Source organism: Lissotriton helveticus, chromosome 5_1 (genome assembly GCF_964261635.1).
Source record: "Lissotriton helveticus chromosome 5_1, aLisHel1.1, whole genome shotgun sequence".
In the NCBI taxonomy this organism is placed as follows: Eukaryota; Metazoa; Chordata; class Amphibia; order Caudata; family Salamandridae; genus Lissotriton; species Lissotriton helveticus.
Genome location: NC_136065.1, coordinates 2,039,468,261 through 2,039,490,912, shown reverse-complemented (window position 1 = coordinate 2,039,490,912; position 22,652 = coordinate 2,039,468,261). Strand labels below are relative to the sequence as shown.

At 44.0% G+C, this 22,652-nt stretch overlaps 1 protein-coding gene across 4 annotated transcripts in view; it reads right to left on the bottom strand.

The window, feature by feature from the left end:
- Positions 1 to 22,652, bottom strand: part of PBX2 (PBX homeobox 2) — a 248,920-nt gene that overhangs the window by 113,018 nt on the left and 113,250 nt on the right. For all 4 annotated transcript variants that reach the window (XM_078645857.1, XM_078645856.1, XM_078645855.1 and 1 more), the window contains exon 3: positions 4,127 to 4,371. In XM_078645857.1, the coding sequence (XP_078501983.1) occupies positions 4,127 to 4,371 (245 nt within the window). The remainder of the gene's footprint in view (positions 1 to 4,126; positions 4,372 to 22,652) is intronic.

Here is a 22,652-nt window from a genome sequence, read left to right as displayed (position 1 = left end):
GAAAAACACTGGATTGCTTTAGGTACTTGCGCATGGGCAACGCGGGACCTCTGATGTAACTCCAACCCTAGACTATCTGTAGGCCGAGCGCATGATCAGTCGAATTTCTAGGGAGATATGCATGTGAGGTCAAGGCTTTTTTGGCAGTCTGGTTTGGAAGATGTTTTCAGTGCATATTTTCACGTTCCGACCGGAGAAAGATAATTTTTTTTAAAGGACAACCAGGACATGGTAATTGATATGGGTCCCACTAACATGTAGCAATATGGTAACCTAACCTTTCCTGTAGAAGGCACTTACAGTGACCACTCAGTGAACGTTCACAAAAGCCTACTGAAACATACAAAAATAAAAAATAAATCAGCCAGCAATCCAGCAGCAGCAAGCTTGCACGTTTTGCAACGTGTTTTTTTTAAATGTATTTATTTAATGCGATTTTCTATAGCGGGAATATTACCCGAAGGTGTCAGAGAGTTATACATAAGAACCAGTTGTGATACATAAGGATTTAGGATTCCATGAATTACATAAAAGATAGTGATGAGAGTCAGCACAAGCAGCAGATGCTGATATCTTCCGGCTTCTTTTTGTGTTCAGCTTACTGCAGAGGCGGAAGGACCCCCTCCCTGTAGGCGCCCGAGGTGAAACTGAGGTAGATGTCCTGCAGCTGGGCGAAGAAGGCCGACCACGCCAGTAGCACACGACAGGGGCGGGGCCTGTGCGTGCCAGGCTGCAGGTGAGCCTCGCGCAGCTCTTCGCACGCTTGGGCTGACCCTGGGCTGTCCTCGGGTGGGGAGGTTAGCAGGGAGTCGCACAAAGGCGGCCCCCTCCCCATTCACATCCTGCAGGGAAAGACCCCTGTCCGGGAGTAGTTAAGTCAACAGGTGTTTGCACGCATCTGCTGCAGAAATGTTGGAGCAGGCAGGTCACAAGTTAGTCACAGCCAGACACCTAAGAAGGTAAATGCACGTGCCTGTGGTGTGCAGAAGTAAGGTCAAAGATGAAGGTACGTGAGTTAGTGATGTCTTTAACTTTTATTATACGATGGATAAAAATGAGTATTATTGAGAGGGTAACCGAAACTTTGCAATTTTCAGAATTACACCACCACAAGAATGTTCCGTATGTAGTACGGTTTGTTTTAAATAGTTATCAGGTCGTCTGTGCTGGGCAAAGACAGCGTGCGTACCTTGCTTTGACGTAATCACGAAGCTGAGGGAACTCAGTGTTGCTAATCTTGAATCGGCAGTCAACACATGAGTCACAATGTAAACTCTGCTGGGACTTGCGAAATAACGGACGGGATAATAACAAGCCGTGGCCGTGGAATGTCAGAATTCTTGAAGGTGAGGGAGGGAAAGTGAAAGTGCGCCATACGTGCGCTGTGCCGCCGATTTCTCTGCTGAAGGGAGACAGGAGATGGCGCTCGCTGACAGGAGATGTGCACTCCGTACTCGTGCACATCTCTCCGCGAGTACCACCTCCTGTCTCCCTTCCAGCACCAAAGCGGCAGCAATAGTCTCGCTAGCAAAGCAGCTTGCGCTGTGTTCCTAGCGAGACCTAAAAATCAGGGCAGGTTTGAGTATCCTTTTGAGCATTGGAAGAAACTGCAAGGAACGCTCAGACTTGGACGGTGTTTCCACAAGTTAGTCCTCCTCAGGAATAGTGTGCAAGTCAATTTTATGATAGAGTGTAGCGCTTTGAATAACCCTATGGTACGCGACAGTGGCGCCAGAGGTAGAAGTCCTAAGTGGAATTGGTAATCTACTTTGTAATTATGTCTTCCAGTTTTCAGTTTTTACTGATTTTCCAGATAAATACGAAACAAAAACTATATGCTTTATGTCTGTATTTTTTTTTTAAATATGTAAAAACAAGGAAAATAGGTGTCCTTTGGATGATTCTCTATACTGTCAATCACAAGTGCCAGGCCAGTAGGTGTGCAGATTGACAAGTATGGGAGTAAACAGAAATCAAGGTTTCATAATGAATCTTAAACAAGTGCCGACATAAAGCGGTTTACGCGGTTCTACAAAGGAATTTTTTTCAGGTGACCGCCTGTTAGCGTATACTGCTACAACCTGTTGGACATTCAAATGAGAGTATAGACTTATCATTTAAATAAATGTAAACATATAACCACTACAGCCACTTTTATACACTGAACAAATTAAAAATTGATAAATACAGAAAAAAGGAGCAAAAAAGAAATCTGGATAAACATAGGCTGAAATGTAAAAAAAAAAATACCCTAAAATAGGGAGCCCTAGTTGCAAATCCTCTCATGGATCATCTGTTGGGTGAGGATAAAACTGTGTTTCGTAGGAGGCAGGAGGTAGTGTAAGGACTGGGACTGCCTGTGTTTGAGTCAAACTGGGAAGACCCTGTTAGGGAATGTGAGGGGGGTTAAGTGACTTCCTGCTAGGGTGGTGGTGGGAAAGTCTGTTCATGAGGACGAGGGCTAAGGGTTGCAGCCCTAAAACTCCTGGTTTGTAGACGAGTGTAGGCTCCTTGTCAAACGATAGCCTACTCTTCTTAGGTATGGGTTCCAAGGCCTTATGATCCTTGGATTAAATGTTCCTTGTATGAGGGTGAATGGCAAATGGATGTGGTCTTTTGTCTAGCGCCTCCAGCAGTCTTTCGAGGATTGGTCTCTCAAATTCCTCTGGACAAGCAGTGGAGGGTGGTCTCAAGGTCATTGGCGTTTGAGGCTGATGGCGTCTTCCAGGAGACCTTTGGTGCCAAAGATTTGTATAGGTTCGACTGGAGTGTCAGCACGGACAAGTGCCTTGGCTGCTTTAGTTTGTAAGGGCTGGAGCACCAGTAGTGTTCGAGGCCCTTGTTAGGGTCCCTCTTTAGATACTCAGTGCAAGGGGATGGGGTCCTAAAGGCGTCAAGATTCCTGTATGAAGGGCAGGATGCCCATCTCTTGACCCCCCCCCCATTCGCCGCAAGACTTATGATTTTGCGGTTTGGCCATACATGAGACCCATGCCATAGTTTTCATTTGATGTTGCGTAGTAGAGGTTAGATGCTCTCTGGTTCAGAAGTGTTGAACTATATCAACTATGGGCTGATGGTGATGAAAAAGCTTAGAGTCTGGGAACCTTGTCCACCTATGTCCGAAATCAATGGAGGAGAAAAACAATCTAACAATGGAGTCAGTGCCCATGCTCCTTCCCTACTAAGAAAGCAGTCAATAAAAACCTTTTGACTCAAAGAGACTTCTTTGAACATAAACAACTTACGAATCAAACACTAGATGGCAAGAGTATGCAGAGCATGTATATCTACAGCCACACATGCCGCAAACAAGTAGTTACCTAAAGGACAAAAGTTAATTGGCAATGCTCCATGGGAGGAAGACACAAGATGGACACAAGAAGAAGGCAAATGAGAACAATAGTAAAGTCAACCCATGGTAAGCAAAGGGTGAGCAACAACTCCTGTATGAACTTGGCAAGCCAACAATATGTCTTCTGCAACTAGTCAGATGCACTGTCTGGGAGGCTAGACTGAAAAATGGGTCAAGTAATATGCAAAGCCCAAGCAACTTGCCCAAATGTGAAATTGGAAGCTGAATGAAAAGTCTCAGCACAGGCCAATTCTAAAACTGACAACTTCCCGCAAAAATATAAGTTACATATTGTTTCTCTTGCTGAAAGCATGGGAAAGATCAAAGTATTTCTAATCCAATTGGTAGGTTGGATCATCCTTGTATTCACCAAACATCCTGGCGAGAACATGGTGGTGTTATAAAGTTCTATTGAAAATGTTACTTACATTTTTTCTGGGAGTGGCAAATTTATATTTTATAGGACACCACTTCTGAACTGTTGTCCACTAATTCTCCAACTCACTGAATGTAATGTATTTTTTCTGATGTAATTCAATCAGAATCATACTGATTTGTTTTTCCGAAGTAATCGGTTTCCAGCTTGTTAATTGAAAGAATTGGCCTGCACCCATAATTTTTTGATTCATGTGTTCAGCTCTGTTGGTCACTAACGATATTTGTTTCTCTAATAAACCTCATTTCCCCTGTAATCCTACTAAGTTATACAAGTCTTAACAGAGCTCTTCCATCCGACCACACCAGCCATGTCTTTTCCACAACTAGACTTACCTGTTCGTATTTCTCCAGTTCTGAGTGGTAGATCTGCCGGATCTGTGATAGTTTATTCCTGTAGTCCGAGTGCTCAATAGAGTTGTCGGGAGACACACCGCCAGAGGCTGCGGCAGCAGCCGCTGCAGCTGCCGACCCTCCGCCTTTCTCTGGCCCAGCCACACCCTCTGCTAACAGCATGTTATCTAACCGCATGAGCTGAGGGTCCACAGGCTCTTCTTCCTGGTTGCTCCTGATGCTTAGACCTGTAAAAAGGAAGAGGAGAGCGTGAGATTTGTTGGTGTTTCACTGCCAAAAGAGTGGTTGCATTAACACTCGCAAAGACAGCATGCACCATTACCTTTGACTACAGGTCCATGCTCTTTAAGCAAATTTCTATCAGAAATCGAAACAATGCCTTCAAGGCAATTTACTTACAATCCGACCTAATCTTTTTTGGGAAATACCTTAAGACTAACCATTTCTCATCCCTTCTGACCGAATTTTTGGATACCAGTACTGGTCATACCCAACTAATTCTTCTGCAGGGCAGTCCCATCCCAAGTCATACCCGTGACTGAAGATACAAGAGACAGCCTCTCATATAGACCTATATCTCCTTCCTCTTCAACAAGACATATCTTTTCAAATTCGTTATATATATTTTTTTAACTATTTCATTTATTGATTTTACCAATGAATACAGTAGGTCATATAAAACCAAACAATCAATCAGAGTATTGCACATTACTTAGCATCAACTGGCTGTGAGTCACAAATGCTTTTTTACAGTTTCACAACATTATCGATTTGACAGACGGCTGCACAACCGGCTAGGATACATTTGCGTTGGCTCATCAGTGGGGTGTGGCCCAAGTAAGGATATTGGTTTCTGTCCTCAATGTGCTCTTTTCTCCAGCAACCAATTGCTTATTGTCACATGGCACCGTGGTAAGTATGTTCTTGCTCATGAACATTAGTCAGTATATTCTTCCCTTAAATAGTTTATCAATGGAACCCAAATGTGTCTGGGGCGAGATGACGCTGGAATCAGTTCTGCATATGTGGTGAGTTGATCCTTACAATAGATTAGGTCAGTCAGCCACTCCTTGAATTTGGGGGCTCGTCACCTACCCCACCTGCATGCCAGTCTGCGCTTAGCGAGCAAAGGTCCCATTGAGTCAAACCTTCTGCACGACCGTGGCATCTCCGCTGTGTACCCTAGGAGCTCTACTATGGGGGTATTTGGGATAGTGAGTTTTGTCAATTTGACTCGTGCATCTATCACCTCCCCCCAATATTCACTGATAAGAGGGCAATGCCATGCCAGGTGCAGGGAGCCCGCCCCCTCCCGTCGACATCTTAAGCATTGGACGTCTTCCCTCAGTTTAAACTTATGCAGCCTGACTGGGGTAGAGTAAATCCTATTGTAAAATGTAAAATCGATGATGCGTAATCTGCTGCTTGCCATGATGGCCTCTGTTTGCAAGCAGCAGTACGTCCATTGCTAGTCTGGGGGGGGCTCCCCAAGGTCTGCGTCCCAGTCTGCTCTAGCCCCACAGGCCCCCTGCGGCCGCTCAGTCAGTGTTGTCTTTTGTTTTTACCGCATGAGCCGGTCTCTCTAGTTTCAGTGTTGTATGGAGTGTTTCCAGGGTTGGAGGCTCAGCCGGGAACCCAGGGATATTGGCACGGATCTCGTGGCGGAGTCTAATATAAAGAAAGACCTCGAAAGGCGTGGTCCCCCTCTCCAAGCAGTAATTCCTGCCGGCTTTTAAATTGTCCTGCTTGGTAGAGGTTTCCCCACACACTCCGGTTTTGTTTGCGGAGCAGATCCTGGAATGCAACCTCCCGAGTGACTGGCACTTTGGGCAAGTGCAAGAGTGTCCTAAATGGAGAGTATAGTTCTGGTTTACCTAGTATGTGAGACAGCCGCCGCCATGTGTGATTAGTGCTGCTAACGGTGTGATGTTTGACCCCTTCGCCAGGAACGGTGGGTCCTAGGAAGGCCAAATATATCCCTGTTAAACGGCCAAATGAGGCATATAGGAGGTGGGGGTGATTCCAATAGGTAGCGAATTGCGCCTGCGCACTTAGGTAATATAGTTCCATATCAGGCGCTTCAAACCCTCCCCTTGAGAAGGGTTGTGTTAGGACGTTCCATCCCACCCTAGGTTACTTACCACCCCATGCCAATTTAGTAAGTAAGGATCGAATAGTGTTACAGAAATGTCGGCCCGGATAGTAAAATACGTTAACAAATAAATAAAGCATCTTGGAGAGGATATTCATTTTCATCAGCGCCACTCGGCCAGCCAAGGACAGCGGCAGCCGGATCCACCATTCTATGCAAGATTGGATAGTTTCAATTGCCGTACCGATTGGCCTCTCTGTCCCTGGAATTTACCACCCCCAAATATTTAATTTCCTTATCACACCAGCTTAGCGGGAAGTCGGGGGTAATTTTTGTGAGGTATTCGGGGCGAGTGGGAATATCTGAGATTTAGACCAATTTATTTTAATTCCTGAGAATTGTGCAAATCATATGAACTCCCGCAGTATAGGAATCAAGCTTATGTTTGGGTCCCACAGGTAGAGGGTGATATCGTCAGAATAGGGTAGGGGCTGGTGTATTCTACATGGTGCTGCCTAATTTTAGCTGCAAAAAACACAGTTGATGGACAGAATGTAGAACAATGTCATACATTCACCCCAGTCCAAGGATCTGGGCCTAAATCCATCGTTTTTTTGCACTCCACACCACCCTGGGTTAGACACTGGCTATATGCAAATCAGCTCTGACCCTGTGCCTCATGGGAACAGTCCAGTCCGAACTACCAAGCCATGTCTTTCCCAGACCGGAATTAAGCATCCAAGGACCGGTTTCTGGCTATCAGCCTTCATTCAGCCTGGATAGCTTGACTCCAGTGGTGTGGAGAGCCTGGGACTCACGTCTGAGCATACCCAGCCCACTCGGGGTGAAAATTACAAAAAACACAGTTGATGGACAGAATGTAGAACAATGTCATACATTCACCCCAGTCCAAGGATCTGGGCCAAAATCCATCGTTTTTTTGCACTCCACACCACCCTGGGTTAGACACTGGCTATATGCAAATCAGCTCTGACCCTGTGCCTCATGGGAACAGTCCAGTCCGAACTACTAATTTTAGCTGCTAGTGGTTCTATTGAAAGGGCAAACAGTAGCGGGAATAAAGGGCATCCTTGCCGTGTGCCCCTTGTATTGGCAATCGGGTCTGAAAATCGCCAGTTTATCTGCACAATGGCCTCGGGTTTGGTGTACAATAGCTTTATCCACCCTAAGAATGGGTTAGGTAGGCCCATTCTGCCTAAGATAGCAAACATAAACCCCTATTTCCAAATTCCCTGAGGGAGTCATTTATCCAACCAAGGGCAGTATCTGTAAAATATGATGCTATGTCTGGCGCGTCCGGTTCCTCGGAACAGCATAATGACAAATAATGGGTGGAGAAGATATCAAGGATATCTTCGGTGTCTGAGCCGAGTGCCCTCTTGATCCACTATCTCCAAGACTTGATTGGCGAATCTAGGGACCCTGGTGGCCTCAGCCAGTGCCTTACCCAGTCGTTCCCCCTCCCCAAAGGTACGGGACACGTGGAATTTTGATTCACGTTCCGCTTCTTCTTAATATTCTGTGAGGAGCTTTAGTTATTCTTCGACTTGATTTGTCTCTAGTTTATGCAGTGTGCCCCTAATGGACTTGAGGATTCCCCCCACTCTTGGCTATGCATAGCCCCCTCATTGTGACCGTGAAACTTTCCCAGACAACTGTCATTGCTGCTGCGCTATCTATTTTGCGGGCAGGGCACGTCCTAAAGAAAAAAAAAAAAGAAGCGGAGGGACTAACCTAGTTATTGAGTTTGCAAGTGGCATCGCAGCGTGTAACCTCACGGCGCGTGACATCGCGGCGCGTGACATAGCAGGAACTGGCATCACAAGAAGCGGCATCAGATCTTAAGCCCTCACACGTATGTTTAGCAGGTGTATCATGAGTACATTTGAGCACATTTCGAGTATACTTACAAACTCCGCCTGATTTAGGCAGAAGATTCACACTTTTGTATGCCACACATAAAACAATGTTATCTTTTGTCAGCATTAAGCTTTCTCCAGTCATGATTGTTATCCTATTATGCTACCGTGCACTATACTGTACCCAATTACTATGTCTACTCACCCTACTGTAAAGCGCTCTGATATCTGCTAAGATCTTGTTCGCGCTATATAAAACTTTGAATAAATAAATAAATAAATAGTGCTTTAAAAGAAATAGTGATATTTAAATTATTACAACGCCTTCAGTGGTAGTAAGCACTATATAAATGCTATTTATTTTGTGCAAATACTGGGAAATATCAACACATCTGACGTTCTTATAGTGCATGCATATCTCCTAAACAGAACCGAAAAAAGTGAAAAGCTGCTTCTCTTCCGTATGTGTGAAGTGCTAACAAGGTGGGGGCCTTTGTTTACCCTCTGCTGCATTTGCTACTAGGTGAGAGGATCCTGACTGCTCCCAGCCAGGAGACTCCAACAAAAGGAGCCCTGATGACCCCTCATAGTCGGCCTTTGTTATGGGCCTGGCAGGAGTCTGAAATAAGAGAGCCCCATCCTGTCCCCGCCTGCACATTGTAAACGAGCAGGCGCTGCTGAAAGCGTCCCGGTGTTTGGAAATTACACTGGACAATTTCTGCAGCTTTTTCAGTAGGGCCCAACTTGGCAGGGTGGATGGCGTCCACCCTGTGAAAAAAGTGGGGGGACGCTGTCCACCCACTTGTACCCCTGACTTGTGCCCTGATTGCGGGGGAAGAACCTCCTGCCCTATTTCCTCACAGAAGGCTGTCTCTAAGAGAGTGGAGGGCACCAATCTCCATGATTGATATCGGGAGACACTGCCTGGCAGGGTTAGCATCAGTAGCATCAGAGAAAGGTCGGACAATGTCCTGGCCAGGTGTGTGGTCCCTCTGAGCCATGTACTGAGACCAGCCGAGAGTAGCCAATAATCAAGTCTAGACCAGCTAGAATAGACACTAGAGACTAATATAACCTCTCGTGCATCCGGATGAAGGATTCTCCAAGCGTCAAATAATTGATTGTCTACCATAATGTCTGCAAGATGTTTTGACGCCCTGTGGTGCGAGTGAGTGTATATGGGATCACGGTCTATCAGGGGGTTGAGCGTCAAATTAAAAACTCCGTCCCATAGTATGTATGCAGATCCTATGTCTAAAATGCGCCCCCAAAGATCTGTGAAGAAACCAGAGTCATCGACGTTGGGTGCATAACTACATACTAATGTAACTGTGTGCGACCCGTCCTGCATCTGTCCTATTGGGCAATAATATAGTCCAGCTTTAATAAGTATACCCATACCCAGACGTATGTGGAGTAGGACGAGAAACAGCTATGCGCTGCCCATCTTTTACCAAATGTGGTGGTGGTCGTGTGAGGGTTGAGGTGCGTCTCCTGGAGCATGGCTAGTTGGAGCTGATGGCGATCCAGGTACCCCCAACACAAGCCTACGTTTGCGTGGGTCCCAAAGGCCCTGCACATTCCATGTCAGGCAGTTAATTACAGGAATCCTAGCTATTTCCTTGGCACCAGTTATACTCCCTCTGTTCCCCACAGGATTAAAGTATATCGAATAACCTTCACGTTGTTGTAGCATGCCATAAAAATTGTGCATTTGCAATCATACCTTTCATATTCAAAGCAGTGCAATACCCTTTTTTGAAACACCCCGCTTATCCCTCCCGCCAACCACACCTGTAACTCAACCCCACAGGCGAATGTGCACCCACCCTCCCCACAAACAAAAAACTTGTAAACTGCGCCCAACATGGGCCAACCTAACACGAGATACGCTATTAAAGCAAAAAGCAACATTGTGAAACCTTGGGGGCATTCCCACTGGGGTTGTACGCCAGAGGGGCCGTCCGCACACCTCGTAGGGAGCCTGGGAGATAGTTATTGTTAACTTAAAATTAAACACATCTAAATATAGCTGTGAATAGGATAATGAAATACAGTTATACCGATTCTTTGAAGTCTATCATAAGTGCACTTCCTCTTGCAGCTCCGTAGTTCACACTGCCTTAAAAGCTACAGGTACAGCTTGTTCGTGGAGGCACGTTACTCTCACTCCTCAACAGGATCTGGGGATGTTCGACATGATCCCCGTTCGTCTTCTCGGGCGGAGTGGAGCGTTTCAGAGCATTTTTTAGGAAGTCCTGGGCCTGCTGCGGGTCGGTGAAGACGTGTGCTCTGCCTCAGTGGTTCACTCGCAGTCTGGCAGGGTATCGCATGGAGTATTGTATGCCACCCTGCTGCAGCTTCTTCCGGACAGGGAGAAACTTTTTCATTGCTTCTTGCACCATTAGGGTGAAATCCAGGTAGATCGAGATTTTGTTTCCTTCGAAGCACATGTCGGATTTTTCTCTCACTAGTCACAGCGTCGTGTCCCGATCTTTATAATTCAGTAGCCGCGCCTGGATAGGGTGGGCGGGCCTCTGCAGTGGTCTCGGGGCCAAGGAGTGGTGCACTCTCTCTACGATCAGGACTCTGGAGAAAGCCTCTGCGCCAAAGAGGCCAAGAAGCATCCTCTCAACGTAGTCCTCCATGGGTCCGGTGGATGTGGACTTCAGAATTCCCATTATCCGTAGGTTAGTCCTACGTTATCATGCCTCCAAGTCCTCATTTTTGGCTGCTATGACCGAGTAATTTCTCCATCCCAAGGATTTTTTCGCTATTGCCTACCGACGCATCCTCCACAGCTGAGATGCGTTGCTCCACCTCTACGAGCCGGCCATTTGTCTAATTTCTGGGTGAGTAGGTCCATACGCATAGCCATGGCATCCATTTCAGATTCAACGGATGTGAGGCTAGTGCACATCATTGCATCAACAGTGCCTTTATGTCCGATTCTTGAGAGGCCGACTATGCTGGAGCCTCTGCTTCCCTCAGATGCCACATCTTCCGGCTCTTCCGTAGCGGTTTTCCGAGCGGAGAATGGTAATTTACACTGCCTACCCTCTGTGCGTCCTATGGCGTGCTGTGTGAGTTTATGCAATTATCTAAGCGGGCTCAGTTGTGGAGTCCGGGTCGGGTCACTTCTGCTCTAGGATCTGGAGGTCTAGGCGGTCCCCCCTGGTTGGCTCAGTAGTGGTCTGGGTTTTATTCACGTGCCCGGCGGCCACAGGCATCCAGTCCCAAGACGCGACGTAGTACAGGGTGTCAAAATGTCATCAGGCCCAGCGAGTCTCAGCTCTCACCTCTTAGTTCAGCAGCCGCCAGCAATTCCGCAAGTTCCAGGTGTGTGCCGTCAGCTCCAGAGCGCAGTGCACGGGTTGTACCATTACAGGATTTCAAGGTCAGGGCCTCTTCTGTAAGGCCTCAGGGCTCTAATCGCAATTTAACAAGCCCGGTGATGAGTGAGGCTGTGGTAGCAGCAAGTAGCCCCTTGCTGTCAGCAATGGCAGGCTCACTTAGCATGATTGCAGGTTCCTAATGGCTATAAGCCTCTGCCCCAAGCCTTCCACGTAAAGATGCCTTAGTGTGGGCAGCTTCCCACCACTAGGTTTGCTCCGTGCGCGGCCCGGTCCGAAGGTGAGAGACCCCCGCAGCAGGCGCCCTGTGAGTCAGACTTCACCTGCTGCGCGCGCTAGTATCAGCAGAGGGACCTCTTATTCAGTGCCCTGGAGATTGAGGGCTGTTTGGCAGGGCCAGCGGTTGCAGAGGGGCGCTAGGCCAGAGATTCCATCGGGTCACGTAGGCAAGATCCCTGCAGACGGGCAGCAACCAGCCCGCACGCAGCGCCCAGGCAGTTTGGCAAAGGGTGGGTGCCTCACGCCAGACAGTCTCAATTGTGGCGTGCAACTTGCTCTCACCTGTGCTCCAGAGGGATGTCGTGCAGATCTTTACATTTAGCAGGGAAAGTGTAAAGATGAGGTCTGCAAACTTTTGCTTCTGAAAGTCTGTAATTATAACTTCATATGACCATTTCCTGTCATCCTCCCAGCTTCTTCTTTGATGTCACAGCATCTTAACATTATACATTGTTCACTTAGCTCTCATATTATCACCACACATCTCCCCCCTTATATTACCATGAACCGGATTGTTTAAACAACACAGTAATATATTACAACACAGGAATACCGTCTACATATTACTGTTGAGTACTTACTAACACAATTTTATCCTAATATAATACAATACATATACACAGACATACATAAATATATCCACTTCCATGCACTGGACGGCCCCTGGGCGTCCGACGTCACGGTGGGCGTGTGCGTCGGACAGCCAGGAGCCGTTCGATCTGCACACGTGTGAAATGCGCCCGCACCACGGCGGAACGTGCGACGGGGCGAAGCGGCTAAATATATACACACACACAACTGTGCCTTCATTCCCTTTTTTTCCCCCTCTTACATATTTCCCTTGTTCTTTCACTTTACATACATCTCCCATACTCCACCCCGGTACTGTAATACCGTCTTCCAGAATTACAGAACTACTTTGGTTTCCTTTACTCTGCATGGAGAATACTTTGTATCTCCTTTACAGACACACCACACCTTCCTTACAACAACCAATCTCCACTTTGCATACAACACCTCTTCACACCCCTCCTATTGTAGTAGTGCTGTACATTCTTCTCTTGTGATTCCTCGACTCTTCTCTTCATCACAATCAACTCATACATTCACTCTTCCACTTTCAGGGATACAAACGGTGATACACCAGTCACAGAATCAGGAGCTATCCTATTTGACCACATCTTCCTCCTTAATTCTTTTCTCCACGAAAGACAAACAGCCAACGATAATTGCATATTTTCCATTATTAAAAAGTTTACCCTCTTCACTAACCCACTGGCCTGTAGTCAGAAAAGGGCTACCATCTAATGGACTATTCCCATCCTGGAAAGAACTAGTAATTTCCTTAGAAAAAAAAATGTACGCCATATTCTGATACAATGGTTCTAGGTATTCCATATTCCATGGAAGTGGACTCCAGAAACTCAATGACTCCTGCTGTTTTCCCATACTCCATAGTGTTCACCACAAACGGTTTAGTGAGACTCTACCAGCATGTATCAGTTTCTTGACCCCAACCGTGATACCGGGCCTAGGAAATCAATAGGAAATTTTTCCCATGGCCTTGGAGGAAAAACCATATATTCTAACTGAGGTTTTCTCATTATCTTGGTTGCTTCGCTCTTGCCACATGTAACACCATTTCTTACCTTTTCCTCCACATCTGTGTCCATACCAGGCCACCAGAGTGACTGCCTCACTTTCCTTTTCGTCACTCTACGTCCCAGATGTCCCTCATGCTCAATGTTGCTAATGTGCGTCCAAAACCACTAGGAGGAACAATTTGATTTCTCCTCATTAGCTTTCCACCAATTATGCTTAGTCATCTCTGACTTTGAAATACTCACTCAATTTATAACTAAATTCACCTTTGCTACCCCACACATATACAACTTTCCCTTCCATGTCTTTTATCACTAAATCATTTTTCTTTGTAGCATCCCACTCTTCCACATTTACTGCAGTCTGTCCATCGATTGTCCCTTCCTCTCTGTCAAACACCTCTTCATCAGCTTCCTCCTAATTCACTGGCATACTAGATAAATAATCCACCACCAAATTTTTGCTTCCCCTCGCAAATTCCATGTTCAATCATAGTTCATAATGGACAACCATCTTTATATGCTCGATCTGACATTTCCTATCAAACCTCTTCCACCTTTGAAAATATAAGTTATGGGTTTGTGGCCAGTTCCTACCTTAAAAAGGTAAACACCACACATAAAACCTAAAGTGGTTAATTGCCCGGCAGCAAGCCAGAGTTTCACTTTCAATCACAGAATAAGCAGCTTCTGCTCCTTGTAATCTCCTGGACACAAAACCAACCACATATTCTGTACCACCTTTAATTTGCGTTAGTACTGCACCAATTCCCACATCACTGGCATCTGTTTTAACATAAGTCTTCCCTATAATGTCAAAATGACCTAGCATGGGAGCCTGTATAATGCTTCCCTTTAATTTCTCAAACGCAAGCTCACATTCTTTTCCCCACTCAAATGCTACGCCTTTTTTCATCACCTCCCTTAAAGATTATACCACTTACGCAAAATTTCTTACAAACTTTGAGCAATATTCTGCGAGTCCAAGAAATTATTTAAATTCTTTACTACATATCCTTGGTGCTTTCTCTATTGCTGCTATTATACTTTTCTTTGGTTTCATCCTTCATCACGTCTAAAATGTCCTAAATATGAATGTTATTTTCTTCCTTCTGATCTGGCATTATCCTTTTTTTAATTCTCAATCCATGTCTCTCCAATTGCTTCATCACCCATTCAATTAACTGATCATGCTCACTTTCACACTTTTCCACGAGTATGGTCGCCCTAGAAGTACAATATTTGATCCATATATCCAAAAATATTTTTCAACATACCCAAAACACTAAACATGATACCCTTACCCTTCATTGTTAACACTTCGGAGATATTAGGAAGTGGCTGCCTATTCACCCAAATTTTCCTATAAAGATCACATAGATCTTTACACATACAGATGTTTTCTCAGTCTTTTGGGGCCACAACAATCAGTGACAACCATTCGAATGCTTCAACTGGCTCAATAATATGTTGTTGGAATAGTTTATCCAACTCTTGCTGCAAACTTTCGCTCAGTGGCGGCTTCTACGCTAAGTTGGAGCATTTCCCCACTGCACAAAATGGAAAAATAAAATGACAACGTATCTTTGTCATTTTTCTCCTTGATTGCATGCAGTCAGCGGCCTGTGTGCAGTATGGGGTGGGGCAGGGCTGGCTAGAGTAGGGGAAGAGTGTTGTGCATTCCCGAAGTGTGCATGAACTGTTTGGCTGGCCCTCTTGGGCCCTATGAACTGTATAGCCGGCCCTCTTGGGCCGACCAATCAGTTCATGCACACTTTGCATGTCCCTACCAGGCTGCAATACACAGCTTAGTCAGAACCATGCACATGGCTCCCTGTTCCAGTCTAAAAGCGCCAGCTGACCATCACCCATGCCTAGAGACACTTCTGGCAAACAACCTAGATGATTAAGGAGAATAGCTTGACGCCTAAGAGGTCCATATCTATCATCTCCAATGGCTAACATGCATATTATAAATACTTTCTTCCACTGCTTCCACAGTATTGGTGGTTTTCCAGGTGTTGCTAAAAAGGGTGGAAGTAATGCCATACTATGCTCAGCTATTTACTACAAAAGATCTGAATATTACAAACTAAAATATCAATTTTAAACAACCCAATATGATAAGCTAACAGAACTACAATAATAATCTAAAATAACTATTCAGTCATTGAATTCTCTCTTCTTGTACGTTTTTCAACATACATTATTCTTTTGTAGCCTGCAATCTGCTTGAAGCTGCATCCAACATTTATTTCTTTTCTGCTTAAAAGTATCAATATGTAGTATACTTTCTTTTTAGCCTTCCCTGTAGCCTTTCTTCTATTTCCTCAGAGTTCTGTTTCCTTCCTTTCTCGATTTTCCTTGTAGTCCTTCTTTTAATAATGTAATGGCACTCAATGCTAAGTGCTTTCTTCGAATACGCCTTGTTTTTTTCCTTTCAGTGCAGCTCGTCTGTAGACATTCTTCAATCCCCATGGTGATGATTTATAGCAAAGGTAAGCTCTACCTTTAAAGCTACATGTATTTTTAATGCTTGTGGATTTGTTTTTATTTCTTTTCTTTATGTCGGAAACGCACCTCTAGAGTCTCAAAGGCGCACAGGGGTCCTTGCACTTACTTCATACAGCACTTGACAGCCCTCATGCTGCTCAGTGCTCCTCGAGTTAGTGTTGCTGGCAGTATTTGTCACATGTGGTTCTTTGCCCTGATCGTGCCGGATAAGAACGTGGCTGGTGGCACCAGATTCACTCCGCTTGTGCGGCTGACCGCACTTGGCTTAAGCTTGGCCTGAATTGGAACGTTACGAGTGGCACTGAACATGCGCCCCCCAATCACTGCTTAGCTTATTTCCTCATACTGAACAATTAATGTCCCATATTAATTGCACAAAGCTATTTAATTGTGTAAAGATTAGCCAGCTCTCACTTGCCTTACTCTTATGTATCCATTTTCTACCTCCACCACAAAACTTCCTGATGTAGAATTACATGAAAAACTGTGCTTCCTTATTGTCCAGAGGTGGGGATGCCCAAAGGTCTGTCCCACGCACAGACAGTTCTCCTCGTCACCAATGTAAAGATGAGTTTCTGCACACTTTTGCTGCTTTAAGTCTTCAATTATAACTTTATCTGACCATCTCCAGCTGACCTTCTGGTCATCCTAACGTCTTCTCTGATGTCATACCATCATAACAGTTTTTACTCATCTGTCATGTTCTCACCACACAAAGTTATTATTCTTTTAAACCTTGAAGGCATGCTACCGTTAGTACCTCATGTTGATTCTTGAAGACGTTCAAATAGAGTCACAACATGCGTTACCTTGCTGGTGAGATTGTTAGTGTTCATATCTAAATTACCATCAGTGTTTAAAATCGGACTAATTTCCAATACCATGATTGGATATGCATCCTTTGCAAGAGAAGTATCATTTGAAAGAACAGGCCTAAACTATGAAAAGTTTGTCCCTTTGTCTTGTACTGTTGAGAACTGTTGCTTCCGTTTGTTCAATAGGTGTAAACGGGGTTACATTCCACAAACGTTTACCTTTCAAAACTACAATTCTTCTCTCCAACTTCACTACCAGTTGTGGCATATCAGACTTAGAATGCCCTTGGTTTACAAAACAAGTTGTTTTCACCTAAAACGAATCACCTATGTTAATAATTCTATTTCTTAGTTTATATCTCTTTAGAATATTATTTTGATTTCACCTGTTGGACCTCAGCCTTTAGTTTGATCTCACTAAAATCTATTCAATGTAATTTACCTTTTTCAATTGCCTGAGGCGGAAAGGTCTTAAAGTGAGTAATCATGCTTTTCAAAAATGTAAATGGAATAAAAACAGTACTTGAATATGGGGAGTTCTGAGAGCTCCAAATTTTAGTAAGCAAGTAATCCTGCACCACCAAGCCTGAGGAAATTGCTGTTGAAAATCTACTTTAATCATTTTATTAGCCTTTTCTACAAGATCATTAGAAAATGAACAAACAAAGCAACTGTATAATGTTCAATTCCAAATTCTTTAAAAACCAATTCATCATGTTATGCAATAGAAGTTAGTTGAGCCCAGTGTCTGAGACAAGAACTTTTAGAAATATCTTCCAAAGTCAAAATACATTTCAAATACGATATAGTGACCTTATTAGTGGCATCCTTTACACTCTTGTAATACGTCAACTTTGAAAGCTAATCAATAACAATTAAATACTTATGTTGTGCTGCAAAACAATTAAATGGACATAACAAAACTATATCTATATTTCCCATGGGTTGTCAAACAAAGCTACATTAATCAAATGAGCTTTTCATATTGGCCAATGGTTATCAGATGAAAAACATTCATTGAATGAGAGTATCAAAATCCTTTACCATTTTGTCTAAACCTAGTCACCGGTATTGGTTTCTAAGAATATTCCTCTTAGCCATTATTCCCAGATGTAGTATATGTGTAATATGTAACAGTTTGCCTTTCAAGGTTTCTCGGTGGGATACACAAGTCCCCTTTTAGGATTAATCCAGACCCCACACTTTAACTCTGAAATCATGCTTGAAATCTTGAACATCCCAGAATTCTTTAATTTAAATAACCCATTGTTTAAGACATGAACAACCTCCTGGCCCAGTTCATCTTTCAAACACTCCTATTTTTATTCATCTGATGGAATCACAGATTAGTAGTTCTTAACCACATCAACTGCAGTTGCTGCACACTCATCTAGAAGGTACTCATTATATATATATATATATATATATATATATATATATATATATATATATATATATATATATATATATATATATATATATATATATATATATATATATATATCTCGAGTAGTAGTCTAGAAAGAAAGTCTGAAATCAGCTGTTTTCATGGAAACAAGAATTTTTTAACAAAGCTGAATTCTTGTAGAAGTTAATTTCTTGTAGAGAAGAAATCAATATTATTAAATCTGCAGAAGCTTTCCCAACCTTTTTTATGCATATTATACATTTATTGGCACAAAAAGATAGATTGTCAAAAATGTAAACTGTCATAACCAAGGCTTCCCTATCAAAAGTACTATGCTTAAGGTCAGCATCTTCAATCGTTCTTGAAATAAAAGCAACTGTTCTTTCTTTACCATTCACTCTGATGCAACACATCCCCCAAACCGATTGCACTAGTGTTAAAAGCAAAATGACAATCGTGAACATTGCCTGCGCCATCTTATTTGGTGGAAATTTCTAAGTGCACATAAGCTGCAGCCATTTTATCCATCACAGCCATTTTGTACTCTGTTGGTCACCTTTGTTTCACCCAGCTCTTACTAGCATCCATCTGACCCTCTGACCAAACCGGATATGTGTGCTGGCGGCTATAAACCCTATTGTCACGACAAACCTCAGCGCCACTTGCTACCACAAACTCGTTTTTCCTTTCATCTCTGTTTGCAGGCAAACCTTTGAACAATCTACCCCTCACCGCACCCAGTTACTCAAACCGGTTCCAGACACTAAAATGAACCTTGCAAACATGATTTATTGCACTACAAACAGCGAGACTTGTTTTTACCAACAATGGGACCTGTTTTTATCAACAGAACGGACTCTTCAATCTGGCCAGTCTCACATGTTTTAGACCCTGAAGCAAGGTCCAGCTGCAAGATAAGATTGTCTGTTTGACCTGGGTGGGAAGAGAATTACTGTTGGGCTTGTGTGGAAACCTGCCCGGGGCGGGGACAACAAGCTTGTGTAACCATGTTGATGAAACAAATGCATTGTGTAAAACCTGTATAAAAGGAAGAGCCAAAAGAGATGCCAGCAGAACACCTCGCTCAGACATCCCGGTGTCTGCAGTTGACGTGGTCTCTTCATGAGTAATAAACCTTTTTCTTGTCTTCCAGTTGCCAGCGCTTGCCTCATTATTTTGAAGTGAACCCAAGGTGAATTAAAAGGTGAACCCTGAATTGGGCAGCATTGGGGGTCTTAGAAGACTCGCTGCTTTTCACAAATTGGCGGCCCAACGTGAGGGCCCATCAGCGACACGTGGTTTCGATAGAGAGGTCCTAACGACGGAGTAAACGTCTAAACGATTGGGTTATACCTGCCTGAGAAGACCCTTGTCTAGCTGCCGATTGACTAAACTACACCGGTTCCGAACGGACCTCTCTCGAGTGACCTGCGGCCCTGACTGGGACCTTAGAGGAATTTCGCAATGATTATTGGAGTGAGAGGACAACCAGGTGCTGGAAGGGGAAGACGCAGAACTGTCCACACGGTCCGGGTAAGGTCGTAAAAAAGCGACTTAAATTGATCGATTGATTGAATAGTTTGATCGAAATACTAGTATTCCTTTTTGATATTGAACACGTCATGCAAATAGTATATTTCTTGTACTGTGCACAATGAGGTAAAGAGAAGCCACTGAAACTTAGTTGAAAGCGATTAGATGTGAACTGAGCACCCTGTGGGTTAGAAGTTCAGTCCATTAAATTACCACAAATGTGTCTATAGCACCATGCCACACCAGGGTTTATCACTACTATCCCTCCTTTAGACAAGCCCATCAGGAGAGTTAGCTCCAAAATTTTAGTATATAGTCGGTCTACCACAGATATCTATTCTCACAGTGCCTGAGGTAAATGTTGACACCAATATTCAGATACAGTAAAGGAGCAGAAGTTGAAGTCTAACTGTCAAACGTAAAATAAAAATAGGAAAGTGAGGTGTGAAGTCTTACCCTACACTTTTGCCAAAGGATGAGAGCGATAGCCCTTTCACCTCATCATTAACTTCAGGTCAGGGATAAAGCAAGAGTCCAGAATATTTAGGCATAATATTGAGGGTCAGCTCCCTTTGAGGGAAAAGGCTTTGTGTGCACAAAAGGGGACAACACAGACGAGCCAAAAGCTCCCCTTTTCATGTCCTTTTACAAAAGTATGGATGTCGCGTCTTCTATCGCACTCACTCTATCCATCGCCCTCACTCTATCGCCCTCCCTCTATCTACCTATCACCCTCCCTCTATCGCCCGCCCTCTATCTATCACCCTCACTCTATCTAGCGCTCTCACTCTATCTATCGCATCACCACAGCATCACTCAGCACCACTACAGCATCACTCAGGGGCCCCACAACATCACTATGCGCTACCACAGCATCAATCTGTGCAACCATTCAACAACTGGTTCAAATATGTTCTCTCAATGTTTCAAGCTTTATTACAAATGTCACAAAAAGATGTTAATGTTTCACTTCTGTTCTTGGATTTTCGTCACAATAAAATACACTGAACATAATCGTCACAAAAGTTATTTACAAAAGTTTAAGCTATTGCCATTATAAATTACAATAACTTTTATTTAGGTATTAATTATTGAAAAAAATGTAAAGCCAGCGTTATTTGTAATAATACATCAAATTCAGATAAATACAACACATATTGCATTACAAATGCTATAGGTGTCACATTTGAGAAACTATTGGCATTGTAATGACAAAGCTATTAATTTCACTATTTTCAAAACCAACACATAAATAAAAAAATTGTCATTTACAATACCAATAGCTCAAACTTTCCTAATGTGAGACCTAAAGATCTATCTCTCGCCCTCACGCACTCTAGCGCCCTCACTCACTCTAGCGCCCTCACTCACTCTAGCACCCTCACTCTATCGCACTTACTCTATTGCATCACCACAGCATCCCTCAGCACCACCAAAGCATCACTCAGGGGCACCACAACATCACTATGCGCTACCACAGCACCACTGAACGCCACAGCATCACTCGTCGCCACCACAGCATCACTCGTCGCCACCACAACATCACTCAGTGCCGCCACAGCATCAATCTGTGCAACCATTCAACAACAACTGGTTCAAATATGTTGTCTCAATGTTTCAATCTTTATTACAAATGTCACAAAAAGATGTTAAGATTTCACTTCGGTTCTTGGATTTGTAACAATAAAATACACCGAACATAATCTTCACAAAAATGACTTACAAAGGTTTAAGCTATTGCCATTATAAATTACAATAACTTTCATTTAGGTATTAATTAATTTAAAAAATTAAAGACTTTTTTTTTTATTGGTATTTACAGGTACAGGTCGAAAAAGGATGATAAAACAATACATTATAAAATATTAATACAAATAAATTTAAAAGAAGAAAAAACCCAAGAGGGTTCAAAAGACGTACTTTTCCTCAGCCACACAGCTTTCTTCAGGAAACTGGAAACCCTCCAAGCCACAAATTCCTCACATAAGCTCACATAAGGCCCATAGCCTTCACGACGCGCGACTGAAGATCTGCGAGTTGCTAGTGTTGGCCGTACCCTTTTGTTGTGTGTTTGTGCTTTTAAACATTCATCTTTCGTTTTAAAACTTTGAAATACCTTTTTGCCACAAAGCTTTACTTTGTCCTGATTGCGCCGCACGCCTCCCGCTCCCACCCCGGTCCACCGCAGCTGTTTGCTGTTTGAGTGGAGGGCGGACCGGGCAGAGAGAGACACACCTCCGCCTGACGCTGCCTCCCAGAAACCTCACATAAGGCCCATAGCCTTCACGACGCGCGACTGAAGCTCTGCGAGTTGCTAGTGATGGCCGTACCCTTGTGTTGTGTGTTTGAGCTTTTAAATCTTCATCTTTCGTTTTAAAACTCTGAAATACCTTTTTGCCACAAAGCTTTACTTTGTCCTGATCGCGCCGCACGCCTCCCGCTCCGACCCCGGTCCACCGCAGCTGTTTCCGTGGAGGGCGGACCGGGCAGAGCGAGACACACCCCCCTGACGCTGCCTCCCAGAAACGAATAGTTTCTTACCTGTCGGTGTAGTTTTGCAGCTTGAATATCTTTCTGGATTCACTATGCTGTGCATATTCCGCAATCTGGTGGTTGGGTCCGGAGTCGTAGTCTTTTTTCTCTTTTTTTTTTTGTCGTAGCCCAGGTGGGCGTCGACGTCCCACCATTTGGTGTACCTTCGGTGATGTCGGCGTGCTTCCGGCGGAAGCTACCACCCTTGGGCGCCATCTTCGGATTCTTTTTTCTGTCTCTTTTTCTTTTGTCTTTGTAGTGAATCCATGGCTATGTTTGTTAATCGCTTTTTCAAAGTTATTCTTTCCACGTATCTTGTAATTGTTCCAACTTTCTATCTTTTCTATGTCTTTTCACCCTCTTCTCCAGCCTCATCTTTCTGGCGGAGGCGGGTGGGTTCGCTAGTGAATCCAGAAAGATCTTCAAGCTGCAAAACTACACCGGCAGGTAAGAAACTATTCGTTTTGCAGCGTGAATCTATCTGGATTCACTATGCTGTGC